Below are 18,578 nucleotides of genomic sequence, written 5' to 3'. Positions count from 1 at the left end.
TACATTTGGTTGGTTGGGAAATAAATTCTATAGGCACTGAAATGTATTTTGAAATAATATCAAGTAGTCAAATTCCATCGTTAATAAAAAAAAATTGACAGAATTGAGAATTCTCCCTGTTTGATGTGAAATTTTCTCTTTTAAAATAATTGAATTTGGGATATAATGAAATTTATCAAATTTAAAAATTTAAAATCTTAAATGAATTAAAATAATGTAAAATTTCGTAATCCTCTTTTTATTGAATAATTTAGAGTGAAGTTGTTAACATTAGCTGTTTGCGGGCAGAAAAGAGGAAGGAGCAGCAAAAGAATATTCACATCGCCCATCAAATTAAAATCGATCCAGATAAACGTGATTCACCTCCATCTGGCCCGGGTCACCAAAAACAATCATAGCCTTTAATTTCCATGAAACGACAGCGCAGCGGGTGTGCGTGCCATTCGTGACCATATATGTATATTATGCACTCATCGATAATATTGTTATTGTTTCTCTCATTTTATGCCCTGCCAAAATAAAATAAAAGGGTTAATATTTTATGGATTGAGATTATTTGTTTTTAGCAAATTTAAGTCAAGGGTTTAAACTTTGATAGAGTAAAAAAGATGACATGTGACAATTCTGAATTTAAATTCTTCACAAAATGATTCAAAGACTCAGTTCTATCATGGTTTTACTTCTACATTCTAAACTTAACACCGATTTTATACTGGTAAAATTAATTTTAAATGATGGAATTGATACTCACTTACCGAATCTTTAATAGACATGAAAAATATTAATCACATCACAATTAATTGATATTTTAAATTTAAATATTACATTAAAAATATTTATAATTGCATTACATTTTGCTTTATTACCAACTTATTAAACATTAGCTTAATATTTATATATATTATATATAAAGAGATAGATTTAGATTATAAAATCACTTGAAAAAATAAATCTTTATTTTCATTGGTTTAGTGGTTTAGTTCATTTATGGATTTATTGATTAAGCCTAGACAAATCTAATCTTTATTTGAATAGGGAAAATTTCTTGTCTGCGTATACTCAGGGCCAAGCCAATAAATTTGTTTTTTTTTTTTTTTAAATGTTACTGTTTTGTGCGTTTTTTCCTTGGTGTATGTTAAAAAATACACCAAATACTAGTTATAATTAATTTGGTTTATAAGTAGATCCATATACCGGATTTAAGTAAGTCTTTCCCTCAAATATATTTTCTCTTTTTTTTTTTTTTGCTCATTGTATGGTGAAAAATAACCTCATTTCAATAAATAGACTTGATCTAGACAAGTCTATCTGTCCAAGATAATTAATAACTTTGAATTATATGCACCTTCCATTAGACTTGGCCACGGTTTCGGAACCGGCGGTTCCGGTTCCAGAAAAGCTAGAACCGAAACCGAACCGAAAAGGTCCGGTTCCGGTTCCGGTTCCGGTTTGAAACCGTCTGGTTCCGGTCCGATTACAAAACCGACGGTTCCGATTGATTTTCTGGCGAATCGCATAATTTTAAATTTTAAATTTTGAATGCCGGTTTAAAAAAAAAAAATTTATTTGAACATAAAAAATTAAAAAATACACCTAAAAAATTTTAAAATTTGAAACCGGTTTAAAAAAAAATTATTTGAACATAAAAAATTAAAAAATACACCTAAAAAATTTTAAATTTTGAAGACCAGTTTAAAAAAAATTATTTGAACATAAAAAATTAAAAAATACTTCAATTAAATTTATTTTTTTAAAGACTTGAATTGTTGAGTGTTGAACATAATTATTTTTTAAAAAAAAAATTTCAACTGAATTTTTTATTTTAAAGTTTGAACGTAATTTAAAAAAAAAAATTGGGCTTGAACTTAATTTTTTTTTTTTTGTTTAAAAAAAAATTAAGTTGCCTACGTATCCTCTTAGGGTTTAGAGGAATCAAAGCCCACGTAATTCTTACTTACCTTATATCAATTTCACCCTTTTTACTTTAATCGCTATTTGCACCACCGGTTGATGTTCCCGTTGAGGACCCATCGTATAAATCAAATAAATCTTCATTTTCTTGGGCTCTTAGTTCGGCTTTGGTCCAATCATCCACGCATGCTTGTGCTTTTAGTGAATCGGGTGTCATACGAGATCGTGTTTCATCAAGTATGTTTCCTCTTTGACTAAAAGTTTGTTCAACCGCAACAGTGGAGACCGGAGCTGCTAAAATTTGTTTTGCAAGTAAAAAAAGAATTGGAAAAGTATTTGCGTGACGACTCCACCAATCTAAAATTGAAAAATCTGTATCTGCATAATTATCACCAAACTCAAAAGAAGTTAAATAATTATCAAATTCAGAAATAGAACTGGATTCCCTTATTCTTTTTTGTCTTTGTAATAAAACTTGTTGAGCAACACCAACACCACTTACCCTTTGTGTTGGAAATTGTGGAATATTAGATTGAGAAGAAGTAGAAGTAAAAGTAGATGAAGTAGAAACTTGAACAAATTCATTATATAATTGCATAATATTTTGTTTAACTTCATGCATTACTACATTTATATTAACATTATCTTCTACATCAAGATTTAATACATCATAATAAATAGTCAAATAATCACATAAAACATCCATTCTACATCTAGGATCAAATACAATAGCAACAAGATAAAGAGGTGGTATATTTTTAAAATAAGATAACAATTTTTTTTTCATTGAAAAAATACAATCTTTTAATAAATCATCATTTTGAAATTCTTGGAGTGCAGTAACAATATTAATACACATAGGTAATAATAAATTAGATGTGGGATAATAAACCCCACTAAATTTATAGGTAGCATCATTAAAAATTTTTAAAATATCTAAAATTTTTGCACAAATCTCCCAATTTTGTGGATATAAATTAATATCCTCAATATTATTAGTAACAAAAAAGCATAATAATTCTTTATAAGAAAAAGACTCGTTTAGTAATTCATATGTTGAATTCTAACGAGTTGGGACATCCCTTAGAAAACGTTTTGGTCTTTTATTATTTTCTTTACAAAATTTAGCCCAACTTTTCATCACTTGGGGATGTGTCCATAAATATGAAATAGCTTTTTTAATTGGAGAAATAAAAGAATCAAAAATTTTTAAACCATCTTGTACACATAAATTTAAAACATGGCATGCACATCTTATATGAAAAAATTTACCACCAATATTTGGTTCACAAATTTTTTTCAGTTCAATAATTGATCTAGTATTCGCAGAAGCATTATCAAATGAAATTGAAAAAATTTTTTTTGTCAACTTATATTCATCTAAAATTGAAACAATTATTTTATAAATATTATTTGCAGTATGTTTATCATCAAAAACACGAAAACCAATAATTCTTTTTTAAATTTTCCAATCATCATCAATCCAATGACGTGTAATACCCATATAAGAATGCATTTGCCAATGATCACTCCAAACATCACAACAAATTGAAACACGAATTTTCAATTGAGAAAATAAAAGCTCTAGCTCTTTTTTTCCTTTGTTATATAAAGAAATAATAGTTCGTTTTACAGTATTTCTTGGTACTCTTTTAGCACAAGGATTTAAAACTTTTTGACAATAATTATTAAAACCTACTTTTTCACCAAAACTAAAAGATAAATGTTCCATATAAATCATTTTTGCTAATTCTTCTTTTTATATTTTTTCAAAATATTTAAATAAAGAAAGGTTAGAAGCGTACCCAGAAATTTATTGTTGAGACCGATCAACTCCTATTTTTGTTGGATGTTTTGCCTCCAAATGCTTCCAAAATGATCCATAGCCGCCCGCTTATTTAAATTTATAAGATTTTCCACAATAATTGCAAATTACATCGTACATTTTCTCACCTTCGAATTTTTTTGTGAAATGAATGGAGAATATGTCGGAACTTTGTCTTGCTCTTGTAACAATTTTTGCTCGTTGCTCTTGCTCTTGCTCTTGCTCTTCATCTTCTTGAAATTGCTCATTAAACTCGGATTCTTGAGTTGGAATATCCAAATTTTCATTTGGAAAACCCTCAAAATTAAATTGGTCGGGAATCATATCATAGATGTCGCTTGTAGGGATAGATGATTCTCCAATTTTTCCCTTGCCCTTACCCGAATTTGAGTTTCCTCCACTTGCCATTATATGATAATAAAATATAATTTGGAAAATTGAATAAAAAAAATTAGAGAGAATAATTACTTAATAAGAGAGATTGTAGAGTAGAGAAGAATAAATGAATAATATAGAGTAGAGTGTAGTATATTGTAGAGAGAGTAAGTAGAGAGTGTAGTATATTGTAGAGAGAGTAAGTAGAGAGAGTTGAGATTTTTTTGTAATGAATTTGTAAATAAAATGAGGTATTTATAATAAATCCAAAAATTCATTTTTCCAAAAATACCCTTGAAACTAGCCGTTATATAGCCGTTTATGGCTGTTGGGAGGGGTAATTAAGACATTTCACAACAAATTTTTAAAAAAAAAACTGCAAAAATCTGACAGTTACAACGGCTAGAACCGGCGGTTCTAACCGGACGGAGAACCGGCGGTTCCAGTCCGGTTCCGACCGGTTCTCTGGAACCGCCGATTCTGGTTCCTCATTTGCTGGAACCGGAACCGAACCGGATTTTTCGGGTTCCGGTTCCGGTTCGTCCCAGTTCGGGGCCGGTTCGTCCCGTAATCTGGCCATGACTACCTTCCATCATGTTTTTCAATATCATAAACAAAATTGAACGGGAAATACTGAACTGATGCATATGCTAAATCAATTAAAAGTATTTTTTTTTTTTTATTTAAATGAAGGTAATTCTAACCATTTATTGGAAGAAAAAAAAATAGTAATAATTTTTTAAAAAACTCTCCTAAAGTAACTATCAAGCTAGCGTGCATTGACCGTTGGGTATGTACTCAAAGTTCTAAAGTCAACAAAATTAACATCATATTGCAATATTTCAACACAAACTGATCTCTGGTTAGGGCCCAATGCTTGAAACTTTGAGTATATAATGGTGATGAAGGAATTGATATGCCGTGATTACTCTTCTCTTTTAATAAAAGAAAGTAATTGAAATGGTTAAAATGGCTTCCTATGCGATCCCAATCCTTTTCCTCATTTTGTTTGCATCTTATAATACTGCTATTGCTCGAACAACTCGAGTCCCCAAAACCAGTAAGGCTTTCTCTTCTCTCTTCTAGTTCTAGTAATTTGGAGATGGAAGTTCGTCTTCCATTAAAGAAGCTGACTATCTCTCATTGCTATAATTTTACAGCTGTTGGAATTTCTTGTTTATTATATAGGTGTCAGTTTCTTGTGTACTTAGATCTTGAAGGGGCAAATTTTCTCACCGATGAATCCATGATTGAGTTGTCGAAGTTACTTGGTAACTTGTCCTTTATAAACCTTAGTTTATGTTCTAAGCTCACTAGTTTGTCCTTTTTTGCGCTTATAAAGAACTGCCCCTTGTTGGAAGATGTCAAAATGGAGAGAACAAACTTAGGGGTGGAAGAACTTTCGACAGATTTGGTGATCAATCCCCGAATTAGATCTCTAAAATTGACTGGAAATAACAGTTTAAGTGATGAATGTCTAAAAAATATTGCTTTATGCTGTCCTTATCTACAACTACTTGAAATTAGCTACTGTCCTACTATTACTCAAGAAGGGGTCAAAGGAGTTTTGAAAAATTGCAGTGAGATTAGGAATTTGGAGATGAAGCTCACATAAAGTCTTAGCATAACTAAATGATTCTTGAAAAAACGAATCTATATAAGGGATTCCAAGACTATCCAAAGAAATAGAACACAAATTATCACAATTGCGCATAATGAAACTAATACCATTCTGGGTTAAGAAATCACAATCATGAATCACAACCTCTCTTAATAAAGCGCAATTCGATGATAAAGACTGAAGAGATTTATCAGTAATGAAATGATTACCAGAAAGGTTAATCTTACACAGCCTATTGAGCTTCATCGCCAAATCAAAAATCCCTTCATCTGTTACAACCCCAGAAAAAGATGCCAAAGCCAAAGACCCATTTGGATTGAAACGAGAATAATACTGAGGAAAACTGATATCAAGGTCTTCAAGCAATGGAAAAGAATTCCCGATTACAAATAAATCACTATCTTGTAAAGATACAACCTTTGAGCAATTCAACTTTCTCAAATTCCTCATCCTCAATCCTAATTCTCTCACACCCATTAAAGGAAAAAGGTTCTGTTTTGAGAAACTGAGGGTTTCGAGGTCTAACCCAGATTTAGAGATTTGATAAAGAAGGGAATTGAGGTCACCCTCGAATTCACGAATTTCAATTTCCTTCAGATTCCGGAATCTACTGAGAAGACAGGGAAGGAAAGGAATTACCTGAGAAGAGATTGTGAAGGTACGGGGGAGCTGATCCGTGATTGAGAGGAATCGGATGGAGACTAAAGAAAGGGATTCGAAATAACGATGATGATCGAGCGAATTGAAAATCAATTCCCAGCATTCTTGGGGCAAATCCACGGATTTCTCTGCCATGTACTCGTTTGAAATTGAAATTGAGAATTTAGAAGAGAGAAAGAGAAAAAACAGAAAATTGGGAGGCGCACTGGCGGAGAGAGAGAGAGCAAGTGGTGAGTAACCAAAGGAAAGTGGATGTGTGTGCGTGCGTGGGCTCTACATCCTAACGGCTTTGATCTCAATTTGATTTAGATTCGTTGATCTGACTATTTCTGGATTCAAAAATTCAAATCAGATGAACATCAAGGAATCATTTTCTTTCTTTCTTTCTTTCTTTTTTTTTTTCAATTAGTGCTTCATTTACAGATTAATGTTTTACTAGGCTTTATGACTTTTTTTTTTCAATTAATTGTTTGGTAAATGCATCGTAATAATATTTTAATATTTTAACAATATTTTTTTATTTTATTAAAAGTTAAATAAGTCTTAAATAATATTAAGAAATATATAACAAGAATAATCCTTCAATTTCAATAATTTTCACCAAACAAATGAATTATAATCAGCGAGATTCAAATATAAAAACTTGTATTTCCATCATAAGTATATATTTAGATATAGGGATGACAGTGAAATTCTGTATTTATAAATTTTCAAATCCATGTAATTTAAATGATTACGATACTTGCAAATTTAAAGTTAATATACTTTACAAAATCCAGATCGACAATTGTTTTTTCTTTTTTCTTTTTCCCTTTAAATTATTTATTTGCACCAAGTGATAATAAGTTCAATTCAGTTTCAGGGCTCATTATATATATATTTTAACATAAATCAATGGATGTGTTAACTTCGTTTACGTATGAAGCTGTGCTTTTCTCAAAGACAGCATTATTGACACCAATAGAAGTAGATATCATATTATCAAGCATTAGTTTTGTCACAAATGATTAAATTAATTCATTAATTGTTCTCTTAAAGAAGGTATTATTAATTAATATTTAGTAGAATATAAATGAAGATTGGGAAATCATTAGGGTTTGTAATCTATTTGTAAATTGTGTGATTTTAAATTGACTTGTATTTGTAGTTTGCTTCTGTAATTGTAACATAATACCCATATGGTTTGATATGAAGAATAGTTTGTGAATATTCATATGTATGCTATGAGATTTTTATTAAGCAAAATATATACATTATTTCATTTGCTTCTTTTAACCTTTATTTCTTCTTTTTTAGTCCACATTTTCATATTAATTTTATAGATTAATTACTATTGTTTCTTTCTTTTATAATTTACTTAATCAGTAAAGAGAAACAAAAATAAAAATAAAATAAGAAAAAGAGCACATTACATCTACATGTTCTTTCACCAGAAAATTATTTTTCATTTCTCTTCCTCCAAATATGAAGGAAGACATCAAGTTACAAAGACGAGATTCATCTATTAAATTCCAATTAATCTAGGATTAAGGCTTTATTGCTATTGTCTGTCTATGCTTATTTGATTAACCTTATCTATTTATCTATGATAATTTCTTTACATAATAATGTGGGCTCCGTTTCTTTCCGTAAAATAACTTGTTGAAAAATATTTTTATGGAAAACATTTTCCTTGAAAAATATTTTCCAATATTTGGTTGTAATATTGAAAATTAGTTAAAAATATTAAAGTCTTTATCTCATAAAACCATAAAAAAATATTAATAATAATAGAAATTTTATAATTTAAAAATTTTATTCTTAAATACGAAAAGAATGCAAAAAAAAAAATATAAATTATGAAAATCATCAGTGGCCGATGGCCCATGGTGGTGATCGGTGGTAAATGTTGACCGGTGATAGTGACTATGATGATTAACAAATTAAAAAATATGGATTTATAAGGTTTGCCAATATCCGGAAAATGTTTTACTCTCTCAAAACATGAGAAATTATTTTTCTAAAACAAGACTTAATTTTCCTTTGACTAAAAAAATATTTTTCTATAAATTATTTTACTTAAACAAATGTATCACTATTCTCTCTTTGTTTATAATTAATGAAGTTTGTCTTAATTTGTTCAGAATTAACAAAGTTATCCTACTAGATTGTCTTAAAGGAATAGAAAATTGATCTTCAAAAATAAAATAAATAAATTAGGGTGAAAATATAACTGCAAAATAAAGATTGAAGCAACATTATTTATAGTTTGTACATAGTTTTTTTTTTTTTTTAAATTAGAATAGAGGGTTTAAACTCCAAAAAAAAAAAAAAAAAAAAAAAAAAAAGCTTCCACTCGATGTTTTTATGTAGTTTTTATATAACAAAATACACAATATCGAACTTTGTTAACCAAATATATTTATTTATTATGCATAGAACAACCGAATTTTTTTTTTTTTTAAAAGTTGCTGTTTTGTGCCTTTTTTTTCTTTGGTGTATGCTAAAAAATACATTTGTTTGAACCGAAATACTAGTTATAATTAGTTTGATTTATAAGTGGATCCATATACCGGGTATAGCTAAGTTTTTTCCTTAAATATATTTTATTTCTTTTTTTTCTCATTGCATAGTGAAAAATAATCTCATTTCAATAAATACTTATATATTCATAGACTTGATCCATCTATCCAATATAATTAACAACTTTGAATTATGCGTACCTTCAATCATGTTTTTCAATATCATAAACAAAATTGAAGTAACATGAAATATTGATACATATGCTCAATTAATTAAAAATAATTTTTTTGATTCAAACGTAAGGTAATTCTAACAATTTATTGGGAGAAAAAAAAGTAATAATGTTTCGAAAAATTCTCCTAAAATAACTATCAAGCTAGCGTGCATTGACCGTTGGGTATGTAATCAAAGTTCTAAAGTCAACAAAATTAATATCATATTGCAATATTTCCACAAAAACTGATCGCTGGTTGGGGCCCAACGCTTGAAACTTTTAGAGTATATAATGGTGATGAAGGAATTGATATGCCGTGATTACTATTCTCTTTTAATAGAAGAAAGTAATCAAAAATGGTTAAAATGGCTTCCTATGCGATTCCAATCCTTTTCCTCATTTTATTTGCATCTTATAATACTGCTATTGCTCGAAAAACTCGGGTCCCCAAAACTAGTAAGGCTCTCTCTTCTCTCTTCTACTTCTAGTAATAATACTAATATTTACGTTTTGATGTAAAGATACTAAATATTCAAACCATCAATTTCTTATTTAATGACAGTTGCAGATGAAAATAAAGAGAACCCAAGGGTTATTGGAGAAAGTAAAACTGGAGTGGGCGGTCATGGTTCAACCGGTGGCGGACCAGGTGGACCACGTGGTCCCGCACCAGGTGGCCTTGGCAGCCATGTGTGATATTTTGTCATACATATAGAAAATAAATGCACGTGGTGTACAAGTTTCAAATTACGAATTTATGCTTGTCTCGTGTATGACAATATATATATATATATATATATATATATATATATATATAAAAGCATTTGAAAATAAAGTGAGATAGATAATTAAATATATTTTACCAAAATTATTATGATCTCGATAAAGGGTGTGTTTTATTGTATCTCCTTTGCGTTCATTTGTTATAATGTGAACTTCACTTGCATAGAAAATTTTTTTAAAAAATAATGTTGTCTGGTCAACTCTTACAAATGATATATCTATTAAAACATGTAAAAAATACATAAATTGTGAATATGTGGGAGCAATAATATATCCATAACGGTAATATTCTTAATCAATGTTAAAAAGAAATGATTGGAAAATCATTGTTAGTGAATATTTCAATTCCAAAAAATAGGCAAAATTATCAAGAAAGTGAGAAATGTACAAATAGTTGAGCATCATATGAAATAGTCAACCTATGATGCACGGAGACAGACATAGAAAATTAAATTTTCAAAACTATAAGAAATAAAAATATGGGGGAAATGTGTAAATATAAAAATATAGAGGTTTATTTATAAAATTTAAAAATATAGGAATAAATATAAAAATAATTTAAAAAGAGTACGTTCATAGAAAATATATATCAAGAATAGTTTGTGAATATCACGAATAGTATGCTATGAGATTTTTATTAAGCAAAATATATAAATTATTTCAGTTGCCTCTTTTAACCTTTATTTCTTCTTTTTTGGTCTACATTTTCATATTAATTTTATAAAAATAAAATAAGAAAAAGAGCACATTATATCTAAATGTTCTTTCACCAAAAAATTATTTTTCATTTCTCTTCCTCCAAATATGAAGGAAGGCATCAAGTTACGAAGACGAGATTCATCTATTAAATTCCAATTAATCTAGGATTAAGGCTTTATTGCTATTGTCTGTCTATGCTTATTTGATTAACCTTATCTATTTATCTATGATAATTTCTTTACATAATAATATAGGCTTCATTTCTTTCTGTAAAATAATTTGTAGGAAAATAACTTGTTGAAAAATATTTTCATGGAAAACATTTTCCTTGAAAAATATTTTCCAAATAACTTATTTTCCGTTATTTGGTTGTAATATTGAAAATTAGTTAAAAATATTAAAGTCTTTATCTCATAAGACCATAAAAAATATTAATAATAATAGAAATTTTATAATTTAAAAATTTTATTCTTAAATACAAAAAGAATGCAAAAAAAATGTAAATTATGAAAGTTATCGGTGGCCGGTGGTAAATGGTGACTGGTGATAGTGATTATGATGATTAATAAATTAAAAATATGGATTTATAAGTTTTGCCAATGTCCGAAAAATGTTTTACTCTCTCAAAAAATGGAAAATTATTTTCTTTAAAAAATGACTTAATTTTCCTTTGACTAGAAAAATATTTTCCGTTGACTTATTTTTCTGAACGCCCCAAACAACGGAAAATTGTGAAAAAAATTTTTTTATAAATTATTTTACGAAAACAAACGTAGCCCTAGTCTCTCTTTGTTTATAATTAATGAAGGTTGTCTTAATTTGTCCAGAATTAACAAAGTTATCCTACTATATTGTTTTAAAGGAAAAGAAAATTGATCTTCAAAAATAAAATTGATAAATTAGGGTGAAAAAATAAACTGCAAAGTAAAAATTGAAGCAACATTATATATAGTGCTTACATAGTATTTTTTTTTAAAAAAAAAAAAAAATTAGAATAGAGGGTTTAAACTCCAAAAAGAAAAAGCTTCGTCTTGATGTTTTTATGTAGTTTTTTATATAACAAAATACAAAATATCGAACTTGTTAACCAAATATATTTATTTATTATGCATATAACAACCAAAAAAATTTACTCTTTAAAAATAATATATTTTCTTAATTCCACCATTCTCATTTCTTTGAATTTTTTTTTTCACCCTCCTATATGACTAAAAACGGTTTATAGCCGGAGTCTTCTATAAACCCGGTTGTCTTGCTGGCCTTGAACCACGCGGAGGCACTTGAGTTTTACGTTCTTCAAAAGCCCTTAACTTGTCTTTATTTTCATCTGCAACCAGTAAATAAGGAAGTGCACTTGTCATCATTACGAAACACCATATATATATATATATATATATATATATATATATATATATATATATATATATATATATATATATATATATATTAGTATTCTCTTTTTTATTACAACAAACTAACCAAACAGAAACATGGCTAAAAAGGCATCCTATTCATATGCAATCCCTATCGTTCTTTTCCTCATTTTGTTTGCATCTCACAACATTGTTGTTACTGCGAAAAAACTGAAAAAATAAAATGGATTTATTAATTACTGAGAACGTGGATACAAAAACAAAAAACAAAACCTTGATTTTTTTCTTAAGCTTAGTATCTAGACTATTTATACAGAAAACAGAGACTAAAGATAAGATAAAATCAATCTCAAACTTGAAACAGAAACCAACCAAATCTCCTAGAGCTTGCGTCTGAATTTTGCTAAAGATCATGTAAAGTTTGATTTTCCAGAAAAATCTTGCAATGGTTGAGTTTTTAGAGGATCTTGCGGAACACATTTTGAACTTGAACTGGTTACCGGTAGAACTACGTTATCACACAATATTTGTCCTTTGACTGAGATTTTTTGTTGAGAGTCTCCACCCTTTTCTCTCCAAGAATTACAGTCACCCTTATCTCTCCATTGACTCTCACTAATGCCGATATTTGAGGAGGAGGAACCAATACTTGAAAGGGAATTGTTAATATTCCCCCGCAAACTTTGTCGGGGCTTAAGGCAAAGTTTGTTGCAGAAGCTTTGAAGAGTTGATTTGGACATTGGCTTTGTAAAGATATCAGCAACTTGACAATCAGAGGAAACATATTGTGTGACAAGCAGCCCACATGCAACCCGTTCACGCACAAAATGATAATCCAACTCGATATGTTTACTTCGTGCATGAAAGACAGGATTTACAGTCATGTGAAGAGCACTAAGATTGTCGCAATAAAGTGTGGGAGGAGATGGTAGTTCAACGTGGAGATCTTTGAGAATAAAAGTCATCCATGTAAGCTCAGCTGCAGTGTGAGCCATTGCACGATATTCTGCCTCAGTGCTTGAGCGAGAGATAGTTTGTTGTTTCTTTGCACACCAGGAGATAAGATTTTGACCAAGAAATGTGCAATATCCAGTAGTAGACCGTCTTGTCACTGTGCAACCTGCCCAATCTGCATCAGAGAAAGCAGATAGATCAAGTGTAGTGTTGGCAGTAAAACTTAATCCCATATTAATTGTTCCTTTAACATATCGTAAAATTCGCCGAACCATTTTTAAATGTCCCAATGTTGGTGCATGCATATATTGAGACATATAATTAACACTAAAGGAAAGATCAGGCCGTGTTAAAGTAAGATATTGTAAAGCTCCAACAAGTCCTCGATAATAACTAGGATCATCTAAGAGAGTATCACTAGATGACTGTTTTGTTTTAGACTCAAGTGGTGTACTTATGGGCTTGCAATCAACCATATTGGAGCGTTCAAGGATGGTCAAAGCATAATGTGATTGAGACAAATGAAGGCCACTTATTGTTGTAGTTATTTCTATTCCAAGAAAATGATGAATCGGGCCTAAGTCCTTCATGGCAAATTCACTACCTAGCAACATAATGAATTTTGAAACAAGCATAGGATTTGACCCTGTAAGCAGCATGTCATCAACGTAAAGGAGCAAAATTAATGACCCATAATCAGAATGAAAAACAAATAATGACGGATCAGCCAAACTACAAAAAAAACCATATTTAAGAAGAAAAGTACTAAACCGATCAAACCAAGCACGAGGTGCTTGTTTAAGACCATAAAGGGCTTTTTGTAGTTTGCAAACATATGACGGATGTTGAGGATCTGCCATTCCAGGTGGCTGTTGCATGTATAAATCTTCAGAAACTAACCCATGCAAGAAGGCATTTTTAACATCTAACTGTCGAAGAGACCATTTTTGAACAAGGGCTATAGTAATGATCATGCGAATTGTCCCTGGTTTGACAACTGGAGAGAAAGTTTCTGTGTAGTCTAACCCATCAATTTGATGATACCCCTTAGCAACAAGTCGAGCTTTTAGTCTATCTAATGACCCATCTGGATTCAGTTTGGATTTAAACACCCATTTTGACCCAATAACATGCATGTCTGGTGTTCGAGGAACTAACGTCCATGTTTCATTCTTATGAAGTGCTGCTAGTTCCTCGTCCATAGCAGCTTTCCAACCAGGATGAGCCAACGCAGCTTTTATGGTGTGGGGTTCACGTGGTATATTGGCTGAAGTGACAACATTTAAGGCATACTTAGGATTCGGTTTGATTACACCTAATTTAGACCGAGTGACCATGGGATGGACTAACGACCTTGTTGGGGAAAGGCTATGATGGGAAGATTGTGGTGACTCACTCACAACTTGGGGATCTATTGCTAGAATAGACCCATGAGATTCTTGAAGTTCTGGTAAAGGATTTGTTTCAGGTGTGATCGACAGACTAGGACTATGAGACTCAGTCTCGGCCATATTCAATTCGTCACTGCCTCGTGTGTCATTCTGTGGAGTACTGATATCAACTGGCAATAATGGACTTTGACATGGAGGTATGGAAGGGTCTGGAATTGACTCTGCAAAAGTAGATTTGTTAGTATGTGATAACCAAGTATCAAAAATAGTATTCACCTGCAATTGATTTATCACCGACTTATTTTTATATGGAAACACTAACTCATCAAAGACCACATGTCGAGAGATAAATGTTTTTTTGCTCGAAGGATGATAACATTTATATGCCTTATGTTTTTCACTATAGCCTACAAAAACGCAAAGAAGACTTTTTGGATCAAATTTATGTTTTCGTAAATCCCAAGTATAGGGAAAGCACTTAGACCCAAATGTTCGAAGGCAAGAGTAATCTGGATGTGACCCATGAAGAGCAAAATATGGTGTTTCAAAATTAATTGCAGACGATGGTAAACGATTCATAAGATACACTGCTGTAGTGAAGGCTTCTATCCACAAGAATAAGGGTGCACCACTTTGAAACAACATTGTCATTCCTAATTCTCTTATAGTCCTATGCCGCCTTTCAACTAAACCATTTTGCTCAGGAGTATATGGGGCTGAAACCTGATGAACAATACCAGTTGAAAGAAAATGAGATGACAGTTTGTAATTAATGAACTCACCACCACCATCTGAATGAAAAATTTTGATTTGCTTGTTAAATTGTCTTGAAGCATATTTCTCAAAAGCTAAGTACACATCAAAAAAATCAGACTTATTACACATAGGAACAATCCACGTATACTTTGAAAAATCATCAACAAAACAAGCATAATATTTAAACTTTCCAATTGACAAAATAGGTGCAGGTCCCCACAAATCACAATGAATTTTTTCGAAAATACCAGTACTTGAGTGTTCTGAACAAGAAAAAGGTAAACGACTAAGTTTTCCTAATTGACAACTATCACAAAGATGCTCGGACCTTGTTGTACCAATGACATCAATAAGTCCTTTATTTTTTAACAAATTCAAAGCTGAAGATTGAGGATGTCCTAGGCGTTGATGCCAAATTTCTGCAGTGCCTGATTTAAATCGATGAGAAAAATATAATTCTGGTGAATTAGGTAGAACATAGAGATCACCCTTGCGTTTCCCTTTGATCACTGGCTGTCCTGTTTCCCGTTGCTTAACACAAAAATCAACATTAGTAAATTCACAATTAACAGGAAATTGTTCAGTTAACTGACTCACTGAAAGTAAATTTTTTGTTAAGTTTGGAACCAACAAAACATCATTGAGAGGTAAGGTTGATGTTTTTTGTTTCACACAAGCATCACCGATTGCAAGAATTGGCATGAAGGAACCATCTCCAATCATTACTGAATCTGCAATAGAATTTTTACGAAGGTTAGTTAATATATTAGCCTTACCTGTCATATGATTGGAAGCTGCTGTATCAGTTGTCCATTCAGTGTCAGTAACAGAGGTATCCAAAGTGAGTGCTGCAAGGGCTTGTGGAATTTCATTTTGTTGAGTGGATTTCTTTGGCACCCACCAACATATCTTAGCAACATGACCCATTACCCCACAGTACTGACATTGTTGGTCACGATATTGTTCCCTCTCTGCAGATGTCATACGACGTTCACCAGGGGGTGGAGGTCGACGTTGTGAATTTGCTGCCGATAAGTCTCTTCGCTGTTGGGCTTGGAACCCACGGCCGTTGGAAGTGAATTTTTGGGATGATCCACGATAGCCTGAATGATTAAGTTGTGGGCGTTGCTGCTGTTGCCCGAAAAAAGCCATATGATGAGTAAGAGATGAAGCTGACATGTCTGTGTGATTAGAGAATAAGTTGCGCCTTTGATCATGATTCTGTAACTGAGAGACTAACTCGGCATATGATGGTAGAGGAGGCTTCAACATGGTTGTTGTGAATATTTCATATTGAGGACCAAGACTTGTGAGAAGACAGAACACCTTTTCTTTGTCAGAAACTGGCTTTCCAATGGCTGATAAATTGTCACAGAGAGCTTTGAAAGTACGGATATGTTCTGTGATTGTTGTGGTTTCTTCTTTCCGGAGATACCGAAGATTTTGCAGCAATGTGTATTCACGTTCCTGTGAGTCTTGTGCATAAGCATTTTTTAGAGCCTCCCAAACAGCATGGGCTGTGTCGAGTCCAACAACAAGTGCAAGGGCCTCTTCCGAAAGTGTGCCAATAAGCCACCCTCGAAGAAGCCGATCTGTCTTTCGCCATTGTACAAATTCATCTGTTAGTTGAAGTGTTGAATTTTCTGCAGCTGTATTTGTATATCTATTTGGAGCAGGATCTTCATTTGTGAGGTGTCCTACTATGTCTTGACTCTCAGCAAGAGCCAGTGCTTGTTCACGCCACAAAGGGTAATTGTTTGAGGTGAGTCGAAGGGTGATAAAGTTGCCAACATTGAGAGATAGGGTAGAAGTAGTCATGGTGTGAAGAATGAACCTGTAACTGGTTTAGCTTAGTATCCACACAGGCTCTGATACCATGCGAAAAAACTGAAAAAATAAAATGGATTTATTAATTACTGAGAACGTGGATACAAAAACAAAAAACAAAACCTTGATTTTTTTCTTAAGCTTAGTATCTAGACTATTTATACAGAAAACAGAGACTAAAGATAAGATAAAATCAATCTCAAACTTGAAACAGAAACCAACCAAATCTCCTAGAGCTTGCGTCTGAATTTTGCTAAAGATCATGTAAAGTTTGATTTTCCAGAAAAATCTTGCAATGGTTGAGTTTTTAGAGGATCTTGCGGAACACATTTTGAACTTGAACTGGTTACCGGTAGAACTACGTTATCACACAATATTTGTCCTTTGACTGAGATTTTTTGTTGAGAGTCTCCACCCTTTTCTCTCCAAGAATTACAGTCACCCTTATCTCTCCATTGACTCTCACTAATGCCGATATTTGAGGAGGAGGAACCAATACTTGAAAGGGAATTGTTAATAGTTACTCAAACAACTCAACTCCCCAAAACCTGTAAGTGGCTCTCTTCTATACTATGATGAAATTTTACATATATATATATATATATATATATATATATATATATGCCCTTTGTTGATTTAAACTTGGATGGAAAAAATCAATGCCGCGTTTTGCGCTACGTTCATAGTTACTTCGTCTATGTGGAATTTTTTTCCTCTTTATTTGAATAAATTCTCAATTACTTTTTTTTTTATTAAATTACTTGGAAATTAATTGGAGACTAAAATTTTATAGTTTAGACTTCAAGTCATTATCTTTTTTTCTTACTTTAAAAAGTTGACGCCAAGTGAATAAACGTGTAATAGACGTTTTGAAAAAAAATGATAAAGTAAAAAGAGTGATAAATTAATTTCTAAATTTAAAGAGTTTGTTTTAGAAAATGACCTAAAATTCAAGTCTATCATGGAAATTTTATCAACTTTAAATAAACAACAACTATATCACCGTAGTCTTTACGCTCCTTAAAAAAGAAAAACATGAATTCTATTAATTAATTAATTATAATATCATTTGAATACAATTCCAAAAGCTTTCCTATCTCTTTTTAATAATAAAAATGATTTTAACAGGCTTTGGAGACTTGAGTTGTTTGAACAGCAACAATATTATAAGATGCCAGCAAAATGAGGAAAATGACAATAGAGATTGCATATGAAAATGATGCCGTTTTAACCATTTTTGCTGTTTGTTTAGTTTCTTGTATAGTAAAGAGAAGAACTGTATGAAATTAATAACTCATTCTTCAATTTGAACACCATTTTATACTGACACAAATTTATGAATTGGATTGCAAATTTTTCGTTAAAAATCAAAATTGCAATATAATATTTTTGTGGATTGAAACTTGGAAGGAAGGGGTCAATGGTCGTCACTGTACGCGTTTCAAATTGGAGTTTATAGCATACAATAGTCGGTCAAAGCTAGTATGATAGTTACTTTGTTCATATATAATTTTTGTGATAGAATTCGAAAATTTCTAAAATTTATGCTTTTATAATCATCGAATATATTATTTGTTTAATTAACCATCACCAACAAGAAATAAAACCTATTTGACCCTCTAACTTATTTAGTAGTATTAAAAAAAGGTCATATTTAACTTTTTAAGCCTATTTAGTCCTGAACTTG

General features: G+C 31.2%; 1 protein-coding gene and 1 long non-coding RNA gene across 3 annotated transcripts; one reads left to right on the top strand and one right to left on the bottom strand.

Annotated features, from left to right (window-relative positions):
• Positions 1 to 202: 202 nt before the first annotated feature.
• Positions 203 to 6,870, bottom strand: LOC149499343 (uncharacterized). 2 transcript variants are annotated; one of them, XM_089725171.1, is made up of 3 exons: positions 3,717 to 6,870; positions 1,959 to 2,289; positions 203 to 509 (listed from the first exon to the last, which is right to left on the bottom strand). In XM_089725171.1, the coding sequence occupies exon 1, from the start codon at positions 6,525 to 6,527 to the stop codon at positions 5,625 to 5,627; it is 903 nt and encodes a 300-aa protein (XP_089581297.1). In that variant the 5' UTR covers positions 6,528 to 6,870; the 3' UTR covers positions 203 to 509; positions 1,959 to 2,289; positions 3,717 to 5,624. The 2 variants fall into 2 exon arrangements, with proteins under 2 accessions (XP_089581297.1, XP_089581295.1); XM_089725169.1 differs by having other exon boundaries at positions 1,959 to 6,870.
• A 2,553-nt stretch (positions 6,871 to 9,423) lies between these two features.
• Positions 9,424 to 10,012, top strand: LOC119369654 (uncharacterized). Its single transcript, XR_016322991.1, has 2 exons — positions 9,424 to 9,564; positions 9,671 to 10,012. It is a non-coding gene; the product is annotated as an uncharacterized LOC119369654 (long non-coding RNA).
• Positions 10,013 to 18,578: the final 8,566 nt, after the last annotated feature.

Source organism: Jatropha curcas, chromosome 1 (assembly GCF_041381405.1).
Source record: "Jatropha curcas cultivar XTBG-Jc1 chromosome 1, XTBG_Jcur_1.0, whole genome shotgun sequence".
NCBI classification, from domain to species: domain Eukaryota; kingdom Viridiplantae; phylum Streptophyta; class Magnoliopsida; order Malpighiales; family Euphorbiaceae; genus Jatropha; species Jatropha curcas.
Note: the sequence above shows the minus strand (reverse complement) of the source record. Positions and strands in the feature narration are given on the sequence as shown.

Excerpts from the sequence above, each read along its gene's own strand:
- LOC149499343 (XM_089725169.1), bottom strand. The coding sequence starts at position 6,527 with ATGGCAGAGAAATCCGTGGATTTGCCCCAAGAATGCTGGGAATTGATT.